This window comes from Panthera uncia (genome assembly GCF_023721935.1).
Source record: "Panthera uncia isolate 11264 chromosome A1 unlocalized genomic scaffold, Puncia_PCG_1.0 HiC_scaffold_17, whole genome shotgun sequence".
NCBI classification, from domain to species: Eukaryota; Metazoa; Chordata; class Mammalia; order Carnivora; family Felidae; genus Panthera; species Panthera uncia.
Window position 1 is genome coordinate 31582164 of NW_026057577.1, and position 26241 is coordinate 31608404.

Genomic DNA, 26241 nt, shown 5'->3' on the forward strand with positions numbered 1-26241 from the left:
GTAACATGCTGCCAGAGACATTGCAGTCTCCCTGTAAGGCTTGCATATTGATACTGGTCAGTTGTTTTCTTTTCTGGTACAGTCTGATTTCCATAGCCTAACAGTTGGAAAGTGTTTACTTCTCTTCTGTTTTCTTGAAAAATCTGTATAATTGATATTAGTCCTTTAAATGTTTGGGATAATTTACCACTGAAGACATTTGGCCTGGAGTTTCCTTTGTGGGAAGGTTTTTAACAATTCAGTTTCTTTAATCGATAAAAGGATATTCACATTAGCTGTTTATTCTTGAGTGTCTTTGGTAATTTATATTTCATCAGTTACTACTATGTTACTTTATTCCTTCTGCCAGATTTGGGGTTTAATTTGTCCTTTTTCTAGTTCTAAAGTTAGAAGTTTTTAGATCATTGATTTGAGACTTTCTTTTCTGATGTCACAGTTAAACATTTAATGGTATAAATTTCTCTTAAAGCACTGCTTTAGCTACATCCTACAAATTGTAATGTGTGTGTTAAATAGTATGGGAATGTCAGCAAAGATGCCATTGGGAAAATGATTTAGAAGCAAAGACCCAGAGGAGATGATAGAACAAGCCATGGAGGTATGGCACTCCAGGCAGAGAGAACAGCAAATGCAGAGGCTTTCAAAAAGAGGGTCAAATTTCTAACAGATGTTTGGGTGGTTTGGGGCTTTTTAGGGCCATGGTAAGGCCTTTGGCTTTTTACTCTGAGTGACATGGGAAGCCAATGAAGGATTTTGAATAGAGGATTGACATGATTTAATTTAGGTTTGAACAAGGCCTCCCTGACTTCTGTCAGGAGGGATGGAAGCAGAGATATCTCTTAGGAGGCTGTGCTAATAAGCAGGAAAACACCCCTCACCCCCCACAAAGATGTTCATTTCCTAATTCCGAAACCTATAAATGCATTACTTTAAGTAGCAAAAGGGCTTTGTAAAGGTTAAAAAAAAAAAGAGAGAGAGAGAGAACTAAGGGTAGTTAGATTATCAGGTAGGGACCCCAGTATAATCAAAGTATCGTAACAGGGAGACATAGGTGTCAGAGTCTGAGAAGACACTGTGATCGCAGAAGCGGGCATTGGAGCCATATGGCCACAAGCCGAGGAATGTGGGCAGCCTCTAGGAGTCAGACTGGATTCTCCTCTAGAGCCTCTAGAATGAATAGGTCTGCTGACACTTTGACTTCTGATGTCCAGAACTATAAGATAATACATTTGTGTTGTTTTAAGTAAAATTACTTCAGTAATAATATGTTACAGCAGCATTAGGAAACCAAAACAGAGGCTTTGGTACTAATCCAGGAAAGAGTACAGTGGATGTGGTAAGCACTGATTAGACTCTGGATATATGATGATAGAATTTACTGAAGGATTAAATATGAGGTGGAGGGGAAAGAGAGGAGTGAAGGAGAATTCCAGGGTTTTGAATATAAGTAGCTGGAAGGATGGAGGTGTCATTTATTTTGATAGGGAAGCGTGGTTTGGGGGAACAGCTAAGGAGCTCTGTTTTAGACACGGTAATTAGATATGCAAGATGCTAAGTGAAATTCAAGGAACAGATCTAGACAGGTTGTATAAATGTGAGACTCATCAGCACACATAGGATACCATGAGCCTGGATATGCTCACCAATAGAATGAGTATACCTAGAGTAAAAAAGTCTAGGTACTAAAACTGGGGTTCTCTAACATTTAAAGTTTGGGGAGATGAGCAAAGAAGACTGAGGAAGGGTTAGTAAGACCAGAAGAACACCAGAAGCTGGCTCTACCTTGGAAACCAAGTGAAAAAGAGTGTTTCTAGGAATGATGTTTATTCCTGTCAAATGGTTGTTGAACGTGAACTGAGAATTAGTCCTTGGATTCAACAATATGTAGAGATGACAAATGACCTTGGACAAAGGAGTTTAGGTAGAGTTTAGGAGACATAAGCTTGACTAGAATGGGTTCAAGAGAGGAGAGAGGGATTGGGTATAACAAGTTGGCAGCTCTTTCAGATTTTATGTAAGGTTTATAGAGACATGGGGTGGTAGCATGAGCTAGATACGCGATTGAGACTGTTACTTGTTTTTTATTTTTAGTTGGGACCCATACTAGCATGTTTTTTATGTTTACCTGTTGAAAATAATCCAATAGATGAGAAATATTTACAGTATAGAAAGAGGGGAAATATCGATAATACATAATTAGGAAATAGTCCAGTAAAGGGGAAATATTGATAATATAGAATAATATCAGTATAAATATTGATAATACAGAATAGATAATCTATATAACCAATAGAATTTATAATAGACAATATCGATATAGATACTATAGAATGGATGAAGAATTGCTAGAGCAATGTCCTGGAGTAGGGGAGAGGAAATAAGATGCAGTGGACAGGTAGAAAGGTTGGTCTGAGATGGGAACATAGATTGAACACCTATATTTTTAAAAAGGTAAGACAGTACCTGGTACAGATGCAGGTAAGTGGGTAGATGTGGTGATAGGAACTATGGACATTGTCTTTTGATCGCATTCATCTCACTCAAGTAGGAAGCAGCAGGCTTTGAAGCTGAGACTGAGGATGCTGGCTGAGGTAGGTGAGAAAAGAAGGTGTGAAACAAATACTCATTATACTCATTTAGAGTCCAGGCTTGAGAGGAGGAGATTTACTAGACTAAGGAAGTATAGTTCCCTTGCTGTCTCCAACATTATGTGTCTTGAGTGATCAAGAATTTTAAAGCAAGACCACTCCACATTCTTGGGACAGGAAATTGTGAGACATCTGAGTGGAGCTGTTTGGTATAGAGCAAGCGATATGAGTTGGGAGCTAGAATAAATGGTCTGGATAGGAGATGTGGGAGTAGTTGGCACCTAAGTGGTATGTAAAATCATGAAACTAGATGAAATTGCTCACTGTGAGGAGAGGAGTGTAGAAAGGAGAAAGGGCAGCATAGAAATAAACCTTGAGGAACTCTGAAATTCTTTGATGTCGAAGAAGACAAGGCAGCAAAGAAGACAGAGAAGAAATAGCCAGAGCAGTAGAAATTAAACAAAAAGTCTTCGAGAAAATCTAACCTCTAGGCCTGACAAAAAACACTTTGTAAACCAGGAACATAAGAGAATTTGCTCAGCCTGGTAACATCATACCAGGTGAAACATAATATTAACGGGAACAGGCTGAGTCCTTTCACCAGACAATCAAAAACAAGACAAGGATGTCCTATTCAACGTTGTTCTAGAGGTTTTCAACATGGTGATAGTGCCTCATGTGGGGCTTTTTGCTAATTTAATGAGAAAAAATATTAACTCCCATTAATTTTTATTTCTTTTGATTTGTGAGAGTAAATTTTTTCCCCTAGTTGTTTACTAGTCATTTATGTTCATCTTAGGTAGGCTGTCCATGTCTTTCCCCTATTTTTCTATTAGTATTTTGGTGTTCTCCTTACAGATTTACCTAACATACTTCATCAGTTACATATACTTAAATACAGAAGTAATATAGTCAGATTTATGAATTAACTTCTCCCATTGTTATTTGGAAATAGGGCAGAGTTTTCTAAGAAATGAGAGATACTTCTCTTGAAGAATTCAGTCAAAACATAAATAGATGCCTTTTTTTTTTTTTTAATGTTTTAGATGTTTATTCATTTTTGAGAGAAAGAGAGCGAGAGCGGGGGCGGGGCAGAGAGAAAGGGAGACACAGAATCCAAGCAGGCTCCAGGCTCTGAGCTGTCAGCACAGAGCCCGATGTGGGGCTTGAACTCACAAACCATGAGATCATGACCTCAGCCGAAGTCAGAGGCTTAACTGACTGAGCCACCCAGGTGCCCCCATAAATAGATTCTTTAGCTTTGTTAGCTTTTAAATGTAAGCATGAAGTGAGGGTTTAACTTTATTTTTCTCCAGATAGACCATCAAATACAAAACCAATGTACTGTTAATCCCTCCTTGTATGTGATGTTAACTTTTTTCATTCACTATGACAGCGTCTATTTTTAGGTGATTCTATTGTAATTACTTTAGCTTTGTATTACATTTTAATTACCTCTCTTCCATTACTCTTGCTCTCTTTCTCCAAGGTTTTTTTGGCTATTCCTAGCTGTTTATTGTTCCAGATTAATTTGTGAGTAAGTAGGTCAGTCTTCCTATGCCTAAACATGGAATATGTTTGTTTATTTAAGTTTTTGTAATATTCCTCAGAAAAGTTAAATCACTTACTGTTACTTTAATACTGTGGGTTTCTTCAGAGATCTAGTCCCCTTTATTTCCCGTTAATTGCTTTCATAAAGATTTGACATTCCTTTCATTTTACTTTCTTTTTTCTAGTATATAAAAAATTGATTTTTTTAATATATATTTATATGTCTGTAGCTTCCTTAATGAACTCTTTATAATACTAAATTTTTGGGTGGTGACTCTCTTCAGTTTCCTAGATAAACAGATCATCTGTATTGAAAAGTCATTTGGTGGTCTCCTTTCTAACAGCTTTTTCTTTTATTTCTATTTCCCATTTGATTTCATTGGCTAGAAAGATCATTATATTATTGTTTAACTAATGGTAACAGTAAGTATAACATTAATAACATCTATTTTTTAAGGTAAATGATTCTAGTTTTCACCACAAAGTATAATGTTTGATGATTATTTAAAGTAGTATGTTCAGAATCTTTCTAATTTACTCAGAGTCAGAGTCATCAGAAATGAGTATTTATCAAGTGTCCTTTGTAAATAGTTTGTAATGAAAATGAGAAAGTTAACCTTAGATAAGGTGCTTTTTCTCCATTATACTGTATGAGATAAGATATATTATAGAACAAAGAGAGCAATTTTCTTTTTGTAATAGAGGAATTATCTTCGTATTTAAAACATATAATTAATTCCCTGCCCGTGTTTACTTGGCTATCTTAGGAAACACTTTTTTCAGCCAAGTATTCTTATACAGTCTAGCTCTGCTCTGATTCATTGGCGCATTGGTGAATCAGTGAGTTAAGTAGTGAAGAGAGTAGTCCACAGTGGTGAATCACCTGGTGGGAAGTGAATGGCAAGAAGGAAGAGAGGCAAAGAACAAGTCTTGAAATGATGAAAATATGGAAGACCACAGTATAACACATGGAAAGATGGTGGGATAGCTCTTCTTACAATAATTGATTGTCCAAACCCATATGCTTTTATAAACGGGCTGTTAATAATAAGTAGCTGGCCCAGTCCCTTATGCCTATGAGTCTGTAGTTTATAATCTTGTTGGTCTGTCAGTTCGAGTTGTTTAGGAGGGAAGAGGAACAGCTGCGTCAGTCTAGTAGGTGTGATTCTTCAGTTTGTTTACAAGTCTTTGTTGACTGCGTTGAATAAAATTCTTGAATACTGCTGCAGTATATTGGGAATTAAGACCTATAGGCATGTGGTCCCTGTGTCACCTAAAAAAAATGTGTCCCAAATCCTGTCTTCAGCTTTGCATGCCAAATGCTTCTGTGGTAAGTATTTTTCTGCTTCATCCAGACCTCGATTCCATCACCACCAGTTTTCTCTTGTCGTTGCTTCCCTTCCAAGTTGCATTATCATAAGTGTATTTATTTTTGATAACCCATAAGGATGGTGGACCTAGAAATGTTAGTAATTATCCTCTCAGTTCGATTTCATTATTTACTCATTGAGTGAAAACAGCAAAGGATTGAGTAGGTATTTCTCCAAAGAATCTGTGCTAATGGTCAATAAGCATAGGAAAAGATGTGTAATATCATGCACCATCAGAGAAAAGCAAATTAAACCACAATGAGATAGCACTTCACACCCACTAGGATGGCTATCATTAAAAAGAAAAGAGAGAAAAAAAAAGAAAAGAACAAGTGTTAGTGAAGATTGGAACCTTCATACATTCTGGTGAAAATGTAAAATTGTGCAACTGCTTTGGAAAACAAGTCTGGCAGTTTGTCTAAAGTTAAACATACGACCCAGCTATTCCACTCCTGCTGATGGACCCAAAAATAATGAAAACACAGAAACATGTATGTGAATGTTCATAACAGCTTTTTTCATAATGGTCAAACAAGTGGAAATGGTTCATTGATGTATGGATAAATAAACTGATCACCTGATGTATGGATAAATAAAATCTTGTGTATCTGTATAATGGCATATTATTTATCAGTAGAAAGGAATGAAATACTGACTGACATATTTTCCAGCATGGAAGAACCTCCAAAACATCAAGTGAAAGAAGCTAGTTACAAAACCCACATATTAATATGATTCCATTTATATGAATTACCCAGGATAGACAAATCTACAGAAAAAGAAAGTAAAGTTAGTGGTTGCCAGTAGGTAGTTTTAAGGAACGAGCAAAATGGGGAATGGCTGCTGATGTATATGGGGTTTGTTTTGGAGTGATGAAAGTGGTCTTGTGGTACTGGTTGCACAACTGTGAATATACTAAAAATTACTGAATTGTAAGGTTTAAATTGGTGAATTTTTTGGTATGTGAATTATATCTCAAGCCAGGTGCTTTTTGTACAGATTACTTTTTAAAATTCAGAACCTGAAATAGCAAACATTCGTCATCAAATTATTAAGAATAGTGGGTAACTCTATGAAACCTAGAAATCGTGTAATAGGAAAATAACAGTGTAAATCCAGAAGATGGGATAAGAAACAGTTAATGTTGAAGAAGAAACAAGATAGTCTTATGTAGCATGGAATTTTATATTTTTGTCATGGGATGTACTTGTGTATGGGTATTGTGTATAGCATAAAGGCTGGAATATAATGTCAAAAATTTTCAAAAGTTGCTGTCACAGAGTGGAGAGGTTGGAGATATTTTCATTTGTTTGTCTTACTGTGTATCTGCATTTCCAATGTATTTTCTTTTACCCTCACATCTGCTACTTATTGTTTAACACTTCTTCATCTTCGTAAGTGTTGTGGTGGAACACGTGGTATCATGGATCCTTGTGAAATGTCTATGAGACAAAGCCATCACCAGTGTATTGACCAGAGTGTCCCACCTATCTTCTTTTCATGCCTCTGGAAGAGTAAAAAATGAACTTCAATATCTTTGCAGGTTATCAATGCTGCATTGGCTTTAGCAGCAAAACCACAGAGTAAACTGGCCCAAGAGAACATGGATCTTTTTAAAGAACAGTGGGAAAAACAAGTCCGTGTTCTCACAGATGCTGTCGATGACATTACTTCCATTGATGACTTCTTGGCTGTCTCAGGTAATGAGCTGGTTCCCCAGAGAAGCCTGTGAGAATGTGCATAATAACTTCTAAGTCACAGTAATGGACAATGAAAACACCCCCAAGTCTGGGCAAGTAAATTATTCTAGCAATAATATTGTGCTGGTTTTGATTTTAATTAAAAAAAACAACAACAAACTACCACTGGCTCCTAAACAGTGGGAGGTGGATTGCAGTTGTTTCCCTTGTGGTGGGGCTGGTCTAGATCTTAGAAGCATGAATTTGAAATCTGGCTGGCAGTTTTCTCCCATTTGTATAGAGTAATATTTTGCATCTGTTGACCTGTACAGCACCGTGACCATCCACCTCTCTTGAAGCTATTGTATTTAGAAAAAACATTGACCTGTGTCCTGTGAGAGGCTGTGGTTATTTATTGTAAGCCTGTGAAACTTTAGAGGAGAGGTTTCCAGCACCATCATCTTTAGTTCATTTTTTAAAATAAATTTTCCCCCTTCCTGGAAAGCTTCTTCCTCTCTCCCTCAGAAATGATCATAGTTTAACTGCCTACTTTTTAAAGGACTCTGTCTGCATGGTGCACGGATAGAAAACAGAGAGGAAATATTTAAGTGCCATTTAATTATGAACTTGCAAAAAGTAAATCTGGGTAATTCACCTCACAAAAACAGTTGATTTCATTATATAAACATAAACTGGTAATGACATAGTAAATTGCATTCATATAGAAAATGTCTGTCAACTGCAATTCACTGTTTATCACACAGATAAATTTCAATCCATCTCCTTCACATTGAGCAAGTATAAATGCATTCTTCATTTAACAGGGCCTCTGCTGCCCTTAGCTACATGCTTGCTCTCTGGAGGTGCCAGGCCTCCTGAGGCCAGTGGCTATGGGCAGACTCAGCGGCTGGGTACTTGTAGGGCTAAAACTACCTGTCACCCTAGGGAACCACAGGCTGGAATGTGGGAGATGTGTCTGTCAATGGAGCTTGAAAGAGAAGTGGGGCTTAAGTACATGCACAGCGCAGTCCTCCAGCAATGACCTATATATAAGGTTACAGTGTGTTCTGCATACCAATGTCCTCCTGTCTCTGCCTGTTCTCCTTGGGGTTGGTAGCTTTGGATGTAGTTGAGAGAGTGGGGAACAGGCAATCCATAAACTGCAAAAAGAGGGGATAAACCATGCTGCTGCAGGACTGCCAAATTGCAGGTGCCGGTACTTTAAAATGAAAACCCCATTTGCAAGCACATCTTTGCTGGTGCCAAAAATGCAGCAATGGCTTTTTTGGGAAATCTTGGCCTTCTGTTGTTTTTCCCAATGAAGTACTGAGTTATTCTTTTTCATAGGTTTAGAGAAAAACATTCCACCTTCACAGCACACTTTTAAGCAAACAAATTCTGAAACCTAAATGTAAAGCCCCCCTCCGGAGATAGATACTACATTCCTAAACTTACTTCTTGTGATGAGGTTGGGTATATATCTCACGCTTGGTCTCAAGGGATTTTCAGTCCTTCTTACAGCAAAATAAAATGTAATAGAATCAAATGTCCCTCATGCAACATTCTTCAAATTGGAGAACAAAGAGGCTTCTGCAGTAGCATTTAGTGGCATCCAGGCAGTATCTTTAGGGTATATGACATAAAACAGAAGAATGGTAAAGAGAAATTAAATTCTTTAACAGATACACTCTTATCTGGTGAGCATGTTCAATTTTTATGCAAATGTGGGAAAGTATAAGGGCTGACTTGATGGAAAGGAGTCTAGACCGTTGCTATTTAGGAAATAAAAATACAGAACAGTTCTCTGAGTCAGGAAGTGTTGGTGTTTTCAGAGTATGTGAATTCAGAGGTCTACAGGTTTTGTCACAGGTTTGCTTAGTATCAAATGATTAATATTCATAATTCTTCTGTGCTTTATAGGGGCATGGGATGAAGGGGAGGATACAAGCAGATTTCTGTGCAGAGTTCTCCACAACTGACTAGTTAGTTGTTGGCATTCACACTCTTTTATACCTTCACACACCCACCTCACCCATGGAAATTTGAGCATCTTTTCATGGTAGGATGGGGAACTAGAGATGTCTAACCATCTCACCTGACACAGTCTTGCTAGGGAAGTGACTGGCTGTCATCACAAGGAATGCCACTTTGAACTAGGCAGGCCCCTACTGGTCTCCAGTCCTTAGCCCTTGTACAGTTCACAGCATCTCTAATTGTGCACCGTGGATTGGAGAGGAGGTGTCAGTCTGCAGCATTCATGGATAGTCTTTAGACAGTAAGTCATGTCTTGTCCTCATCCTGATCTTCCCCCTCTGCGGGTTTCTGCCCTCTGTCATGCCGGTGCTTCAGTAGTCCTGTTTGTGAAGTAGGCATGGCTTTGAGTAGACGAGCTGCCAGGCAAGTGCCCAGCACAGAGTCTAGCTTTGGGTGGTGGGTTTCATAAATCTATACTAATGCAAAGTAAGGATTGTGCTTGACTCCTTGGAGTGGTTGTTTTCTACTGTATTCTGATACCTCTGGCAGTGTGATAGTTTTTAAGGAATATTTCCAATAAGGATTTTCTACCATGAAATCCTTCTTGGAACTCATGGGGCCTAGAAATTTGCTGAAGCCTGCCCACTAGCCAAGAACCCCCTCTAAAAGTTATTTAGGGAATAGGACTGAGAGGACTTTTTGTTGCTTTATCTCTATTGTTGCTGGATATTCTGTCCTGTTGGTTCCAGAAGTTCCCTCATACCTGCCACAAGCCCTGTCTAAATTTGTGACTCAAAAACTAATGGTAACTTTGTGTATAATTTGGTGAAGCCCCCAAACATTTCATGAGGCTGCAGGGCAAGGGAAACTTGACAAAACTCTGTGTTACAATCAAATCGGAGACAGTGGCATTTGAAAGTAGGGGGACATGCCTGCCATCCCAGGGAAGAGGGAGTGGAGCTCCTTTTCACCAAGCTTTTTTCACAATGTGCCTTGTAAATACTGGAGATGTTAAGATGCTAGAGCGCATTCAGCAGACCACAAGTATATTTATATTGACTGATCCCTTAAGGACAGGAGTTTGAAATTTATCAAAGTGATAAAGACTGTTTGAATTTCATTTGAATTGTATTTGATAAACGTTTTCCATGGAAGTGCAATTTACTTTCTTGTGCATTTATTCTGCTTACATGTGGAAGCTTTAGTGTCTTCTTTTTTTTCTTTTAATTCAAGTGTTTGGTTAGAGTGGTTCCAATTGGGTTTATTACATTTTTTACCACGTGCTCTTGGAAACAAATAGTATATTGCATTAGATACATTAGGGCAACACGTAAGAGTGGTAATTTGTACTTTTTCTTCTTCATTAAGGGTCACCGTGCCCAATTTGGTCTTATTGGAAGGCCATTAAATAAAAGGATTACAATACCTAATTTTTTGTTTTTGTGTTGAAAAGCAAAAAAAACTTTGAAGATAAGGTAGTGAAGATAGGTTTGATTTCTGACTCCCCTGCCCACTAGCTGTGTGACCTTGGAGAAGTCCCTGCCCTGGCTTGCTCATTATTTAATGGTGATTTTTTTTTTTTTAATGGCTACTATGTAAAGAGTTAAATGTCAAGCCCTCAGTATTTCCTGTTATAGATTAAGTCCTCTATATAAAGTATTAAAATATTATCATTTCATATGTGTGCATAAGGTTAATACCAATAAAGATATCCAGAACAAAGGGTACACAGAATGGGCCCTGTTACATATCATGAATTGAAGTATGAGTTGATGCAGCATTCTGGAGAATTCCAGTTGGCTTGGTTCCTGGAGGCCAATTAGGCACTGCATATCTACTTTAAACATATATATGCCTTTTGAGTTAGTAATCCTATTGCTAGAAATTTTTTTCAGGGATATGTACACAAATGTTTGCCAAAATACCTGTACAAAGTTGTTCATGTCAACCAAAATGTTGAAGAGAAGACTGGATAAGTAAATTATGGCCCCTCCATCTATTCAGTAAGGTACTTTGCAGCCATTAACATGAATGAGGCAAATGGGTGGATGCAGGCCTAGAAAGGTTTTCAAATGAAAAACATAATAGTGTCCATAATATGGTCCCTTGTTAGATAGACTGTTGTATATGTGACTTTTTTTCCTGTTAGAGGCACCTCCCAGTGATGACTGTTTAACAATTGAGAGTCTTTAACGGGGTATAGATTGGTGTGTCTACCCATAAGGGACCCATGCTGAGGTTCCTTGGAAATTCAATTAAAGCTGAAGTAACTTAAGATTTTAGTTAGCCTGGGTACCTCCAACCCTCTCGTGTTTGTGCACATTCACTGGAACCTCGCTTCTCCCTTAAGGCTCAAGTGCAGAGAACAGGATTGATGTTGTGTCCTGGGTATGTGGTAGCCTCAGCTGGATGGGGCTTTCCTAGAGACAGCTGTTCAGTGACGGTAGACACTATTACTTTAGTCAGCTTCCTGAAATAGAAGGCTTCCTTTGTTGCTAAAGAATAGCAAGCCCTTCCCTGGTTTAGGTTCACTGGAAGAAAGCCAGTGTGAATTCAAGAAAGTCTAAATTGATTTTTAAAAACATAGGTGTCTAGATGAAGGTTAACAAATCACTGGTGAAAGTTTGGGCTATTTTGCTTAATGAACAAAAAAGAACGTCATGCTTCATTGATTCTAAGATGGGCTTCCTCCCCCATACTAACAATCCTGAAACAAGGATGAGTTTTAAAATCAATGATACAAGAAAACATTGGTTCATAGTTTAGTTAGTGATACTTTTTCTTTCCCTTCCTGCTGCTTTCCTTTCCTTAAACAAAATACAGTGTAAAATGTTTTAGGTTCAGCAAAAGCAGCAGTTCTTTTTTTTTTTTTTTTTAAATGTTTGTTTATATTTGACAGAGAGAGACAGAGCATGAGTTGGGGAGGGGCAGAGAGAGAGGGAGACACAGAATCCGAAGCAGGTCCAGGCTCTGAGCTGTCAGCACAGAGCCTGACGTGGGGCTCGAACTCACGGACCGCGAGATCATGACCTGGGCCAAAGTCGGACACTCAACCGACTGAGCCACCCAGGCACCCCTAAAAGCAGCAGTTCGTAACCCACAGGTTGGTATGGTGTGCAGGCCCAGTACCACTGTGTTTAGTTTAATTATATAGAAAGTTTGTATATAAAAGATGCTTCCAATGGGCTCCCCATCCATTCATTCTTATGAATGGTTCAAATAAATATCCTTCCTAAAATTTGTTTATGTAAAAAGTTTAATAGGTTTTCTCTGTTGATAGTACAATGATAGAAACCCTACAGGTCCCCACTTCTTTTTGAATTAGTAGACACAAAATTAGGGTTTTCTTTGCTTTACCGTGGTAATTCATTTTTCTTTTCTGTAATAGGAATTCACACTGTATTCTGGCTTTCACTGAAAATAATTTATTTAAAGAAAAGAAAGAAAAACTTTTAGAGCAATTTTAAGTTCACAGCACAATTTAAGAGAAGCGTACAGAGATTTTCCATCAGTCTGTAAACCCACACGTGCACAGCCTCATCAGCATGTCCCATCATAGTGGCACATTTGTTACAACTAATGATGTATCCATCATAATAGTGTCATGTAAAGTATTCACTGCTCTAAAAATCCTCTATGTTCTGTCTGTTCTTCCTACCCCCTCTGACTCCTGATATTTTTACTACCTCCATAGTTTTGCCTTTTCCAGAATGTCCTATAGTTGGAATAATACAGTATGTAGCCTTTTCAGATTGTCTTCTTTCATTTAGTAATATGTATACCATGTCTTTTCATGGTTTGATAGCTCATTGCTTTTTAGTGCTGAATAAAATTCCATGGTCTGGATTTACCTCATTTTATCCATTCACCTACTGAAGGACACCTTGGTGGTTTCCAAGTTTTGGCAGTTATGAACAAAGCTGTTGTAAACATCTGTGTGCATGTTTTTATGTGGACTTAGGTTTTCAACTCCTTTGGATAAATACCAAGGAGTGTGATTGCTGGATCATATGGTAAGGGTGCATTTAGTTTTATAGGAAACATGTTTTCACCAACTCTCTTTTTAATTCTTTCACATGGTTATTTCTTTCGCATTGTGATTGTTTTCATTTTATGCCACTGTACCTTTAGTCTCGGAACAGAGACCCTTACAGAGTTCCTGTCTCTGGTCTCTTGGGAATTACAAAGGCAGTGCATTGTGGTATACTGTTCTTTGATAGATCTACTAAGTACCACTTGCCTCTGCCTCCATTTGACATGAGAGGAAATAGCACCATGACCACTATCCTAGTTTTGAGTATCTTAAGAGGTCAAGCTTATTGTTCCCTCCCTTCCAGACATTGTCATATATAACTTGACTGAGTATGTTAGCAGAGGCTGTGAGGGAAGGGTAATGGCTTTTGGAAGTGGATTAAATCAGGAAGCAGTCCAGAATAATGACATGTCGATGCATAAGGTGGCCAGGACTGGCAAAGAAATGACCAGATATGTTTCTTAGATTACTTTTGCCCTAATTGTTCTAGCTCTGCCAGAAGAACTAGGGCCATTAGTCTTTCACCTATTGTACCTGGTACTCTCTTGGCTTAATTAAGTGAGCATATCCTCTATGAGTTCTTGCATGTCTTGAAGAAAGCTCCTTTCTGAGCTGGGAGGCAATGGCTAGATGATGACTTGGTGGCTTTCCTTTATGTCACTCTCCAACCAACTTCACGGAGTCTGAGGAGCCCTGTCATTTGGGCCATATCCTCGTGGTCCCTTCAGTTCTGGGTGAGAACATCCCCTTTTACCATTCTGGGTTAGCCCTTACACATTGACCTCATCCATTTTAATGGCTGTATAGTACCCATAATATATTACCTACTGTCCTTAGACATTTTGGTTGCTTCCACTTTGCTTTTATTATAGATGAAGCTAAAGCTAACTCAGAGGTTCCCAGTATCCAGTGTCAAGCATTTTGCTTTGAGGAAAAGTAGGTTTGGTGGGTCCTCAAAATGTCAGCTTAACAGGATTCAAGGGTTTTTGTAAATACCACAGCAAGGTACCCCCTGCACCCATGAGAGGGTTACTAAATGTTTTGCTTTAGATGGGCTTCCTCTATGCCCTCCAGAGGAGGCTTCAGTCTCCTTTCCAGCGCCTTCTATCCCAGGGCTGTCCTGGCTTCTTGGGAGATGGTCTGAATACATTGGCATCTACTGAGGGAGGGGCAAGAGAATGGAAGGAATGAGACTTATCGTGAACCCCTCCCTCTGTTTTAGACTTTGTTTTGGGACATTAGGTCAGTGAAATTATTTAAAGAGAAGTTAGTAGATTTCTATAATCTGAATTTTCTGCCTGGTTTGCAAAACACCTGTGCCTTAAAAATCTCATTTGACCTCTGTCTCTCCCTCTTTCTATAAACCTGGAATGCAGATTGTTATTCTTGGAGGTGATTACAGTTTGAGTTTCTGTGGGACAGTTTTAATCCAGTGGTTAGTCTGGTCTGTTCAGTGAAATGATACATGAAACGCTTTGGCACTGCAGCTGGCACAAAATGAGCACTCAGTGAACGATAGGTGCCAACTTAAAATTTTCCCCTTCTAGTGGAATGCCTTCTCCCTCATTCAGCCTTTTGTTTGTTCTTCAGAAAATCACATTTTGGAAGATGTGAACAAATGTGTCATTGCTCTCCAAGAGAAAGATGTGGATGGGCTGGACCGCACAGCTGGTGCGATTCGAGGCCGGGCTGCTAGGGTCATCCATGTAGTCACCTCAGAGATGGACAACTATGAGCCAGGGGTCTACACAGAGAAAGTCCTGGAAGCCACCAAGCTGCTCTCCAACACAGGTTCGGGGACTTCCTCCCTTCCAGTGCTCCCCACACACAGATGGGTGGGCCGGGCCATCCTGGGAGTTCAGGCCCTGTGGTTAGGAAGGATGAGATCAGGATGTAGATCAGGTCTTCACACAACATGTCTGGGTTGGACATCAGACCTTGAGAAGTTGATCAACCAAATTAAGGCCTTGAAAACCCCTTTCCTTCATGTGTCCCACAGCTAATGATGGGAATAATTCTGAACACACTATTTAAGGTGAATTTTTGAGTAAAGTCTCTTGTGAGTGGATAAATACCAAATTAAGGAGAGTCTTAGTTTTAAGCGAGGCCTCCTGTTTATCTCACTTCAGTTGCTCACCCATCCAAATCCTGTATTGCAAAATCTGGTTAGAGACAAAGATGATTTGAGTCTTGGTAAAATATAGCATTTAATTTATTTCAACTGTAAATACTCCTCACATAGGTAGAGGCAGATGCTCTTCATCATATACCTCATCTCCTCCTGTCTGACTGAGGGATTGAGGGAGGGCTGGTAGAATGATCATGTCTGCTGGCCTAGCAGGATCTGCCCTGCCTCTTTCTCCACAGTCATGCCACGTTTTACTGAGCAAGTAGAGGCAGCTGTGGAAGCCCTCAGCTCGGACCCTGCCCAGCCCATGGATGAGAATGAGTTTATTGATGCCTCCCGCCTAGTGTACGATGGCATCCGGGACATCAGGAAAGCGGTGTTGATGATAAGGGTGAGTAACTGCATTTCAGACATTTTAACAGCTTCTTTCTTATCATTTGCTAAACTTGAGCAATGCATCATTCTGGAACTCAGCAGATGCGGTGGCAGTATATTAAAACCATGAATCTAAAAGCTGTTAGAATGAGATATATTTAATTATGTTGTCTAAAATGACTTTTACTTGCAAGTTAGAGCCCAAACTTGGGCCAAGAAGGGGAGCTAGTGTGAACTGGCTTTGATGATTTAGTTTCAGGCAAACAGCTACCACACATAGGAGGCTTCTGGTAAGTTAGAGGGATACTACACAGAATAAAGGCTTTTCGGTTATTTGCAGAGAACGGAGTATTTCTTTAATGCAAGTTGAAGTTACTGTTCACATAGAATACGTTCTCTCTCCTCGAAGGGGTGGCAGGGAGGCAGGAGGCTCCTGGGGCCCCAGTGTGTTGAGGCTAAGGAGGAGCGCCTATGGCAGACCCTTGAGAAACTACTAACCCCTCTGTAATACAGCCCAGGGGCTGGTGCCAGGTCTCACAGCTATCTTTCCCTCGCAATTTCCCTAGCGATTGATCCCTCACATGCTGTTAGGAGTATGAACATATTGCTCTGGAAGCTGAGAGCAGGGATAATTCTCACCAGGCCACCTGGGGGTCCCCCAGGCCTGGGCCGGGCCCTCCTCTAGCTGCCCAGCCTGCCTGCTGCATACATGGCTATTGTGCTGTGTTGTCAGTGTAGTGGGGTCAGGGGAGTGTCATTTACATGGTTTGCTCGTCCAGCCCTTCAAGCTAGGCAGGGATTCTGTCCCATTTTTTTTTTTTTTTTTTATCCTCTCAGTTTGGCATCCTGTAGAACCTAGTCAGACCGTCAGCTGGAAACAGAGGCCATTTCTAAGGCAGTTGCATCAGGCTGGACCCAGTTCGTATGCAGTGTAGAAATACTTGGGCAAGACTGTACCTCTGGGTAAGGAGGAAAGATAAATGTTCTTGGATTTCCTGGTTGGCTGCTGGCTGTTCCTACAGGTCCCAGGTCCCCTGGATGTGTTGGAGGTTGGGGGCAGGGAATTGGTTCTTCTTGCTTTCTCCATCCCTTCATTCCTGTGCTCAAGAAGAATCCTGGCCTGGTTGAATAACAGGTTAAACCCAGCAGCTCTGTCTCAGTGCTGTGAAGGGATCCCAGGTCACATAAACCACTAGTAATGAACACAGCCCTATTATTCCAGAGCTCTTTTCCACACTGACAGACAGCTAGAAATAAAAAGAACATTAATGATAAAAAGGAGTCATTGGGTGTCTGAGGTTAATGCTTTTGGGGCTTAAAGTGTGACAAAAACTGCGTACATGCCAGGAAATGCATGCAGATCCTAGAGTCCTGTTGTGGGAGAGCAGGTCCTTAGAGCAGGCAGGCCTCCTAAGACTCCTCTTCTAGAGCTGTGTCTGTGAACAGGTGCCTCCTCTCTTATCTTCTCTTAAAACAGAGGTGCTAGTGGTTGATGGTTTTAATTAGCTATAATGTAGATAGTGTGCCCAGCACAGGGCCTGGCAGTGGGGTAGCTGTGCTGGGCACCAGGATGGCCACAGCCCTGGCAGAGGCGTACACAGCCGCGTGTGCTAGAGCCAGGGCACAACTGAGGCCTGCGAGGCAGCTACACTGCAGGCCCTGGCTTACTGCTGTGCACTTGGACTCCATTCCTATTTGAATTCAAGAATCATCCTTCCATCCCCCAAGCCTCTCAGTCTTGTGTCTTGTCCTCCTCCTACCTCAGCTTGCCTTCCATAGTCACACCTGGTCTTTGTCATTTCCAGCGTCCAGTGTCCTTCTCTGCAGCCCCCACTGTCCAGAATGTGACAGTCCTCTGAGTCTTCCTCACCTGTCACCCTTACCCAACCACGCCTGTCTTTGCTTTGTTCCTTTTCTAGCTTTTTGCATCTCTGGTTAGTTAGTAGACTCTCTTTTGCCCCATTCACTTCCTTATATGGCTTTGCACAATCCTCTTCTCTTGAAATCCGCCATCTGCTAAGCCTGATTGTAGAATAGGGCAGCTGCCCCTACTGTGGTCCCAGAACCAGGCAGCATTGCCCCACAACCCTAGCATCCGAGAATGTTTCAGACCTTCCTGCTCGCCTCCCCCCCTCCCATGGGGCCTGGGGCTGTTTCTTTAGGGTGTGGAGGTGGTCTGGACGTCCCGCCTGCCCCCTGCCAAGTCTCTGCCCATGTACAGCATACAGCACACTGGCATTTCTCCCATCCGTCCTCCTCCTCCTTAGTCTGCTTTGTCCTCGTCTCTTCAGCTCCTTACCAGTGGCATGTCTGGTAGCAAAGTTGTCGGCTTTTTCTCTTCTCACACAGTCCTCATTCCCTTGGGAAAAACATCCAGGGTGACTGTCCTGAGCTCCACACACAACCTTCCACTTTGCCTGCTCTCTCTGGCCACTTGATTACCTAACAGGCATCTGCTAATCTTTTACCCCGGCCCTCCTCCACCCAGTCTTCATGGGTTAGTAGATGGCAACCTACCTTCCACTTGCTGAGGCCCAAACCTCGGATTTGCCCTTGATTCCTCTTTTTGTCTCAATTCCCACATCTCATCTACCTTCACAATAAATAGAGCATCTGAGCACTGCTCCCACTCTGGTCCTGGCCACTAGCATCTCTTACCTGGATTCATGTACCTGCCTCCCTATTCTCATCCCTTGAAGCCTAGTTTCACTCTCCACAGAGCAGCCGAAGTGATCCTTTCAAGTTTCAGTTAGGTCATGTTATCCACTGCTCAGCACCCTCCACAGGCTGGCTTTGGCTGGCATCAGCCCTTACACTAGCCCACAAGGCCTTCTAGAATTTCATCTGCTGCTGTTCTTCTGGGGCTGTAGTTGATCCTATAACCTGAGGGCAGTGAGCCCAGTCCTTCTGCCATGACCTCCTTGCTCATCTGATTCCCCAGGTGAGCTCCTGCCTCTGGGCCTTGGTTGTGGTGACTCCCTCCTGCCAGGACACTCCTCCCCCAGGTACCTCCCATGCTCCCTGTTCACATGTCACCTTCTTAGGAAACCTTTCCTGACCACCCATATGAAATTACAATCCTCACTGCTTTATTGATTTGTATCACTGATCGCTTTCTGATGTCTCATAAAATTCACCTTCTCATTTTGTTTATTGTCATTTCTCCCCTTAGAATATATGCAAGAGCAGGGATCTTTGTGTTAGTCATTTTGTATCTCCAAGGCCCAGAACAGTACTTGGCACACACATACTCAGAGTGAAAGAATAGAATGTATTTGGTTTTCTTGACAAGAATAGTTCTTTGGTCTGTGATGGACTAGCCAGGGTGGAACAGAAGCAGAGATCTTATCAGGAGGCCTTCCTTGGAGAACGCTCCTTCACAGGCCATTCTAAATGGCCCAGGGTGGTGTACTGTTTCACACTGCCAAGTCAGAGAAACTCTAGGATCTTGCATTCATGTGTTCCTTCCAGCTTGCTGGTGCCTGGGGTGACCGCCGCTGTCCTTACCTCATCCCATTGAGGGAAAGGCTCAGCCTCTGCATGTGTACAAACCCAAGATAGTTTTGGCCGGGCCAGATGCTTCCTCACCCATCCTCTCTTTTAAGCCTCACAGCGAGTCCTTGGGCTGGGCTTGGATTAGGTCCTGGTGCAGATGAGGGACTCCCCTCAGTGCCCTCCTGTCACAGGCCGGCCAGCTGGGCCAAGAGCCAACCCCAGCTGTTATGCCTGCTGCCCTGTTACTGATAACTTCCAGAAGACAACATTATGTTTCAAGTCAGCTAATCATCAGAGGCTGGAGGTTGTGCAAAATAAGAATTTTATTCCATAATTAAAGCAAAGAGCTGGGACTGGTATTCAGGACCTTTGGTGTATACTCAGACCTCACCTGCCATATTCTTTTTGCTTTGATCAAAGTCAAACAAAAAAACCATAAAAATACATTGCCTATTTGTACTCCTCAAAGCAGTATCCTAAGAGAAAGCCTAGCATGAGTTAATTCATTAATTTTCTTTTTGTCATAAAATGAGGTTAGAAGAATCTGCTAATGTTTGGTACTTCTCTTTTCACTACAGTACCTTTTCTACCCAAGATAATTCTCACCTTTGTGTTAGGATACAAGTGTTAGAGGAGTACATTATGTCAAAGAGAGTCCTGACTCTGGTGAAAGTTGAAGCCCTAACCTCCCATAAAGAAAGCCCTAGACTCTTTGGGAATTGTGGATGTGGTACCTTCACCTGATGATTGTTGGACCAGACACCCCACATGTGCATTAGTGAGGCCAGGGTCTTGGACAAAGAATGATTTTAACTACATCGCTGGAACATGGCACATGAAAATCCAGAATTCTGGGTGTTCATACATTGGGCCCAGAGGCTTGGAATAGCTGAAGGCCAAAGGCCCAGGGTTGTGTCTGACTTGTACTTTCTGTGTTGATGGTAGACCCCTGAGGAACTGGATGACTCTGACTTCGAGACAGAAGACTTTGATGTCAGAAGTAGGACAAGTGTCCAGACAGAAGATGATCAACTGATTGCTGGCCAGAGTGCCCGGGTAAGGGACAAGTTTGACTTGCTTTCCCTGTCCCTCTGGGAACTCGGCTTTTTCTCTTCCAGGAAAACACTCGATTTTGAGAACACCATTTTCCCACTCTTTCTCTGGCAGCAGGACTCAAGTTAACCTAAGTTGTGGCACATGCTAGTCAGATATAGGTTCCTCCAGAATGTCTTCTCAGCTGGGAGCAGAGAGGAACATGGCACTGTGCCTCAGCTGTGCCCTGGGGCTTTGGTTTATGACAGAGCCCTGCATCAGGAAAGCCCTAGATCCAGTCAATGTAATGTTTGTTAAAAAGGATTGTGAAATTCGAAAAAGGTTGCTGTCTTTGCCCATATCAATGCTACCATGGGTATAAACGATTTAATTATTCATGGGTTAAAAAAAACAACAGTGGTACATTCAAGAAAATCATTCAGAGCCATTGCATTCATTTGAGTCATTAAATCTTCAATCAATAGCATTTATGTTTTTGGGAGGATGCCAAGAAATATTTCTATGGAGTCTTTTTCTCCTCCTTAGAAATTATTTTGAACAGCGAATGCATCCTTGCTTTGGGCCCCACTCCATCATGAGCACTTGGGGAAGCTGAGTGGGGAGAAGCCCAAGGCTTAGGAGTCTGTGGACCTTGAGGTGGGCACCAGGCCTCCAGGTGCTGCTTTGATAAAGTTTAAATGCCATGTCAAGTAACTAAAAGTAGCAGCACCGGAAATGCCCAGTTAGGACCCACAAGGCAAAGGGCTCCATGCATCAGCCCCTTCTCTTAAGTCCTCTCCCCATGGCAGCAGGCAGAGGATAAAATTCTAAAGAATTAAGTTAAGCAGGTTCTGTTCCTATACAGGTGTGATCTTCAACCTTCCCTATTAGCCTTCTAATCCCTCACACTGTGTTTTCCTCCACACAAAAACTTAAAAGTGGGTCGGAAATTCAGGCTGCTGTAAACTTCTCAAAATAAGAAGAAATGGACCTTTAGGCAAAATGAAACCTATTAAAGTATTATCCTACCTGTGTCATAGATTGCTTGGTAGAAATATTTGTGGCTAATGCACTGTGAGAACTTCATATTCTCTTTATGTAAGAGCTTTCTGTGCTTCTGATTTCAGGCGATCATGGCTCAGCTTCCCCAGGAGCAAAAAGCAAAGATTGCAGAACAGGTGGCCAGCTTCCAGGAAGAAAAGAGCAAGCTGGATGCTGAAGTGTCCAAATGGGACGACAGTGGTAATGACATCATCGTGCTGGCCAAGCAGATGTGCATGATCATGATGGAGATGACGGACTTCACCCGGTGAGCCGTGCCCGCCTCCCACCAATTGCACGGAGGGGAGCACTAGGCTACTTGCAGAAAATCTTAACTTTTCTGTTCATCTTCAGCTACATACAATGATCCTTATGCTTTTTTGTCAGAGGTAAAGGACCGCTCAAAAATACATCAGATGTGATCAGTGCCGCCAAGAAAATTGCTGAGGCGGGATCCAGGATGGATAAGCTCGGCAGAACCATTGCAGACCACGTGAGTGACAGGCTTGCTTCTTGGGTTCCTGAATTCATCACGGGACTGAGGGAGCCCAGCCAGGTCCATCCCAAGGTGGTGGTGACAAGATTTTTCTTGGAACACAGCACTCTGCTCCTCTCTAAAACTGTTCTTAACTCGTCAACCTGCTTGGTTAATACCAACATAGATTTTTAAGGATATCTGAATTCCTCTTTTTTCTTTGCTATGTCTTAGCAGGCAGGCAGGACCAACTTGCATTAGAGCACCTCTTTGGAGCAGATGTGTGTGTCCTGCCAGTCATTACTGTGCAATGCTATTGCTTCTCTCTTTTCCTGCAGACCTTCAGCCCGGGGCAAGAGCTGCTTCTGTGGATCCTCACACACTGAATGAGCCTAGATAGACTTCTGCACTGCTTGTTCGTTATTTATTTATTTATTTTAAATTTACATCCAAATTAGCATATAGTGCAACAGTGATTTCAGGAGTAGATTCCTTAATGCCCCTTACTCATTTAGCCCATCCCCCCTCCCACAACTCCTCTAGTAACCCCCAGTTTGCTCTCCATATTTATGAGTCTCCTCTGTTTTGTTCCCCTCCCTATTTGTATATTATTTTTGTTTCCTTTCCCTTATGTTCATGTTTTGTCTCTTAAAGTTCTCATTTGAGTGAAGTTATAGGAATTTTGTCTTTCTCTAATTTCACTTAGCATAATAATACCCTCCAGTTCCATCCACATAGTTGCAAATGGTAAGATTTCTTTCTTTTTGATTGCTGAGTCATACTCCATTGTATATATATACCACATCTTCTTTATCCATTCACCCATTGATGGACATTTAGGCTCTTTCCATACTTTGGCTGTTGTTGAAAATGCTGCTGTAAACATTGGGTGCACTGCTTGTTCTTAACCACTGAGCCTTCGTCTCTTTTCCTTTGTCAGAAAATGTGGTTCCTGTTTCCTCATTTACAGCACATTTCCCTGGATGCTCTAAGTTTACCATTGGGGACCGTGTTTGCACATTATAGTTTTTCTCCACAGATCCAGATCCGCCTCCCCACCCCTCATCAACCACTTTCCTTGAAGCATCTAGGCTATAGGATGAATGGTAGTGGTTCCTCACCACCCAAGCCAAAGATTTAGAAGCCATTTTTGACTCACCTCTTTCATGAAATCCAGGACTAAGCCCTGGTGCTTCTCCTGACCACACTTAATTGTGACAGCATCCAGTGTTTTCCTTTCTGCAACCACCAGTTCAGCCCAAACCTCCACGGCCTATATCTGGACTGCTGTGGCCTGTCCCCACCAATGCTGCCATCCACTCCCTTCTGCACACAGCCACCAACACCATCTTTTTGTAGCATCATCTTAACGTGCAGATCAGATATGGCTCTGTGCTTCCTCAGTAGCTTCTTAGAAGAAAATGCAGAAGCTCCAGCATGGTCCGTAGGCCTATTTTATACCACCTGCTGACTCTGCACTCCAGCCTCACAGGAGGGAAGCATTTGCCATAAACACTTGAGAGAGGTGCTCTATTTCAATGTTGGGATGAAACCTCCTAAAGTCACCCTGAGCTTAGGCAGCAAGACAGGAATTGGGCTGCCCTTGAGTTTCTCTGTGACTGGTCAAGACATCACCATCCCCAGGTATTCTTTTTCTCACTTTGGTTTACTCATCCTCCATCTTTGCCTCAAGTGAACATTTCCTTTTATCAGATGTTTATAGTTTTCATCACAGTTTTGACCACATAAAGTGCCCCTAGCAGAAGAGCTATTCAGATGGTTATTATGTAGCTCCAAGCACTCTTGTCTCCAGAACCAGGCTTTTGCTTGCTGAGGTTTTTTTCTCACTTTGAGGGGCATGGACCCTGCAGAGAGCAGTTTAGGGCTGGATAACTCATGTCTCTTGCCCTTTACTCCAGCAAGGAGAGAGGCGTCATGTCGGTGGCACCTGGGGGTGGGATGTGTTAGGGCCTGGAACTCTCAGGGCTGAACCTGTTGCTCTTCCTTCAGTGCCCCGACTCAGCCTGCAAGCAGGACTTGCTGGCCTACCTGCAGCGTATCGCCCTCTACTGCCACCAACTCAACATCTGCAGCAAAGTCAAGGCTGAGGTGCAGAATCTCGGTGGGGAGCTCGTTGTCTCTGGGGTAAGTTTTATCCATGGAATGAAGTGATTGTTGGTAATATGCTGGCCTTTTTCCAAAATGAAAGTAGCCTCCTGTCCACACACACTCCTTAGCTGCCCAGCAACTGGGAAAGTGTGTTGTGGTGGAGCCCATGGTGGCAGTGCCCTGCTGAACTGCAGTGCTGTTAGGCATGGCGCAGTTGGTGACGGCTGGGAGCCATTACAGGGCTGGCCTCTTGCTGGGATAAAGTATTTTTACCTTCCTTGCTGTTCTTCCCCCAGAGAGGAATTGAACCTGTTCAAAAATGCCAAGATTATATAGATATGCTTTCTTAGACTTCCTCCACCCTTCTCACTTGAGTATTATCTCTTCCCCTTGTCTGTTCCCCTGCCACAGTTCTGGACCCCTTGTCACATTGGGCAGGGCAAAGAGGATGTCTTGCTTGACATGCGGGGCTCCATAGATTCCCTGTAGCTTCTGCTAATCTGCTGGGATTTCATTTTCAAAGAACTACTTTGTATGTGGGGCATATTGGTGCCCCCGCGTGTGGGGAGCTTATATCCATATTGAGAGAGGAAATGCCCCGGATCATGACTGAAAAAGCATCCTCGTCAGTGCTGGTGGTTACAGCTCTGCAGTCAGTTAGAAAGAGACCATCTTCCTCCAGCTTCCTAGAGTGAATAAAGATTTGTTGAAAGGGGAGGATGGTGCCTTATGTTTTTTGATTCTACTCCCTTTACTTCTAAATGGCTGAAACCTATGTATTTTCAGGTTTTTTGGGTAAGGTCAGTAGCCACTGGGAGAGCTAATCAGGAACATGGCTATTGCCTAGGCCCCTGGTGCACACGGGGCTGAAGGTCACACTTGTGTTCCTCACCGCCCCGTCTGTGCCTCTTAGGTGGACAGCGCCATGTCCCTGATCCAGGCTGCCAAGAACTTGATGAACGCAGTAGTGCAGACGGTGAAGGCATCCTATGTGGCCTCCACCAAATACCAGAAGTCTCAGGGTATGGCTTCCCTCAACCTTCCAGCTGTTTCGTGGAAGATGAAGGCACCTGAGAAAAAGCCCTTGGTGAAGAGAGAGAAACAGGATGAGACACAAACCAAGATTAAACGGGCATCTCAGAAGAAGCATGTGAACCCTGTGCAGGCCCTCAGCGAGTTCAAAGCCATGGACAGCATCTAGGGCCACCCTGCCCAGCTGCCCCCACTCTTTGGGGCTTCTAAAGATCAGTCACGGCTCTTCACTCAAATGTATTTGCTAAATAGAACACTGATGTTAGATTCCACAGAGAAATAGGCAGATTTTAAACCTGGCCAGGTGGTGAATTTTTGGCAAGGACATACTTGTGTTTAAATTGGTTAAAAATACTTTTGGAATTCAGGAGCTTATTTCTAGCTATATTTTTATAAGGTTAAATAAAAATAAAAATTCCATAACCAAAGAGAAACTCACATTAACTTGTTAGTGATATTCTTGACTGAGTTCTCAGTGTGGCATTGGGGTTTGAGATGCCGTATTGGAGTCAACCTGGGTTCAGTGAGGGGGCCTCCACCAAGTCCTGGGTTCCGGGGGGGCGCAGGGAGCGGGGTTGGCTGGTAGCACATGACCAGACATGTTCCAGTGTAAACTACCCTGGGCATCTTAGGAAGGTGTGCCAGGAGAAGGAACGTTCCCAGAAAGGTCTTGGAGGGACAAGCCACATGAAGCTCAGTAAAACGTAATGTATCATGAAGAAAACTGATTACTCTCTTTATGACATGAAATGAGAATTTTAATGCCTGGTTACAATTACTAATGTACTCTGCTGCAGGACATTAATAAAGTTGCTTTTTTTCAGACTAGAATGTTGTGATGCCCTAATCAGAACATGCTTTTTTTTTTTCCCTTTCCTCAGCTTCAAATGCAAATTCATCATTGGGCTCACTTCTAGTAATTGCAGTGTTTCCTGCCTTGGGCTTTGCAACAGAAGCCTGACAAAATAGTGTTTGCTTAGGCAGTAATTTAGACTTTACCTTATTTGTGATTACTACAGCGATTACTATAGCTACGAGGTATAATTTTACTGTCTTATTTAAATTTTATTAATCTGAATGTTTTTTACACTAACTTTTCCCAATAAAGTCCACTATGAAACCAAGTCTGAGAGGCCAAAGTTGTTTTCTTTGCCTTCCAGAGGAGTTGGGTTTTACATTAAACATCTCTTGGATTTGCCCACAGTATCTGTGGTGCTCCCAGCCCTCCTGGTATCCCTGTGCTCAGGGCAGAGTGTTACCCAACACGGGAAACTACCTGTGGCTCCGGGCTGTGAGGTGCGTGGGCGTGGCCTTGTAGTTTCTGTGCCAGCCCACTAGGGAAGGACTCACCCTCCTTAG

The 26241-nt window shown here is 42.1% G+C and overlaps 1 protein-coding gene across 5 annotated transcripts in view; it reads left to right on the top strand.

Moving 5' to 3' along the window:
• CTNNA1 (catenin alpha 1) overlaps positions 1–26006 on the top strand; it is a 184651-nt gene extending 158645 nt beyond the window's left edge. For all 5 annotated transcript variants that reach the window (XM_049649300.1, XM_049649301.1, XM_049649302.1 and 2 more), the window contains exons 11-18: positions 7053–7209; positions 14786–14986; positions 15563–15714; positions 20139–20249; positions 21353–21534; positions 21654–21759; positions 23752–23886; positions 24764–26006. In XM_049649300.1, coding sequence (XP_049505257.1) covers positions 7053–7209; positions 14786–14986; positions 15563–15714; positions 20139–20249; positions 21353–21534; positions 21654–21759; positions 23752–23886; positions 24764–25051 — 1332 coding nt within the window. In that variant the 3' untranslated portion in view covers positions 25052–26006. The remainder of the gene's footprint in view (positions 1–7052; positions 7210–14785; positions 14987–15562; positions 15715–20138; positions 20250–21352; positions 21535–21653; positions 21760–23751; positions 23887–24763) is intronic.
• The last annotated feature ends 235 nt before the right edge of the window (positions 26007–26241 follow it).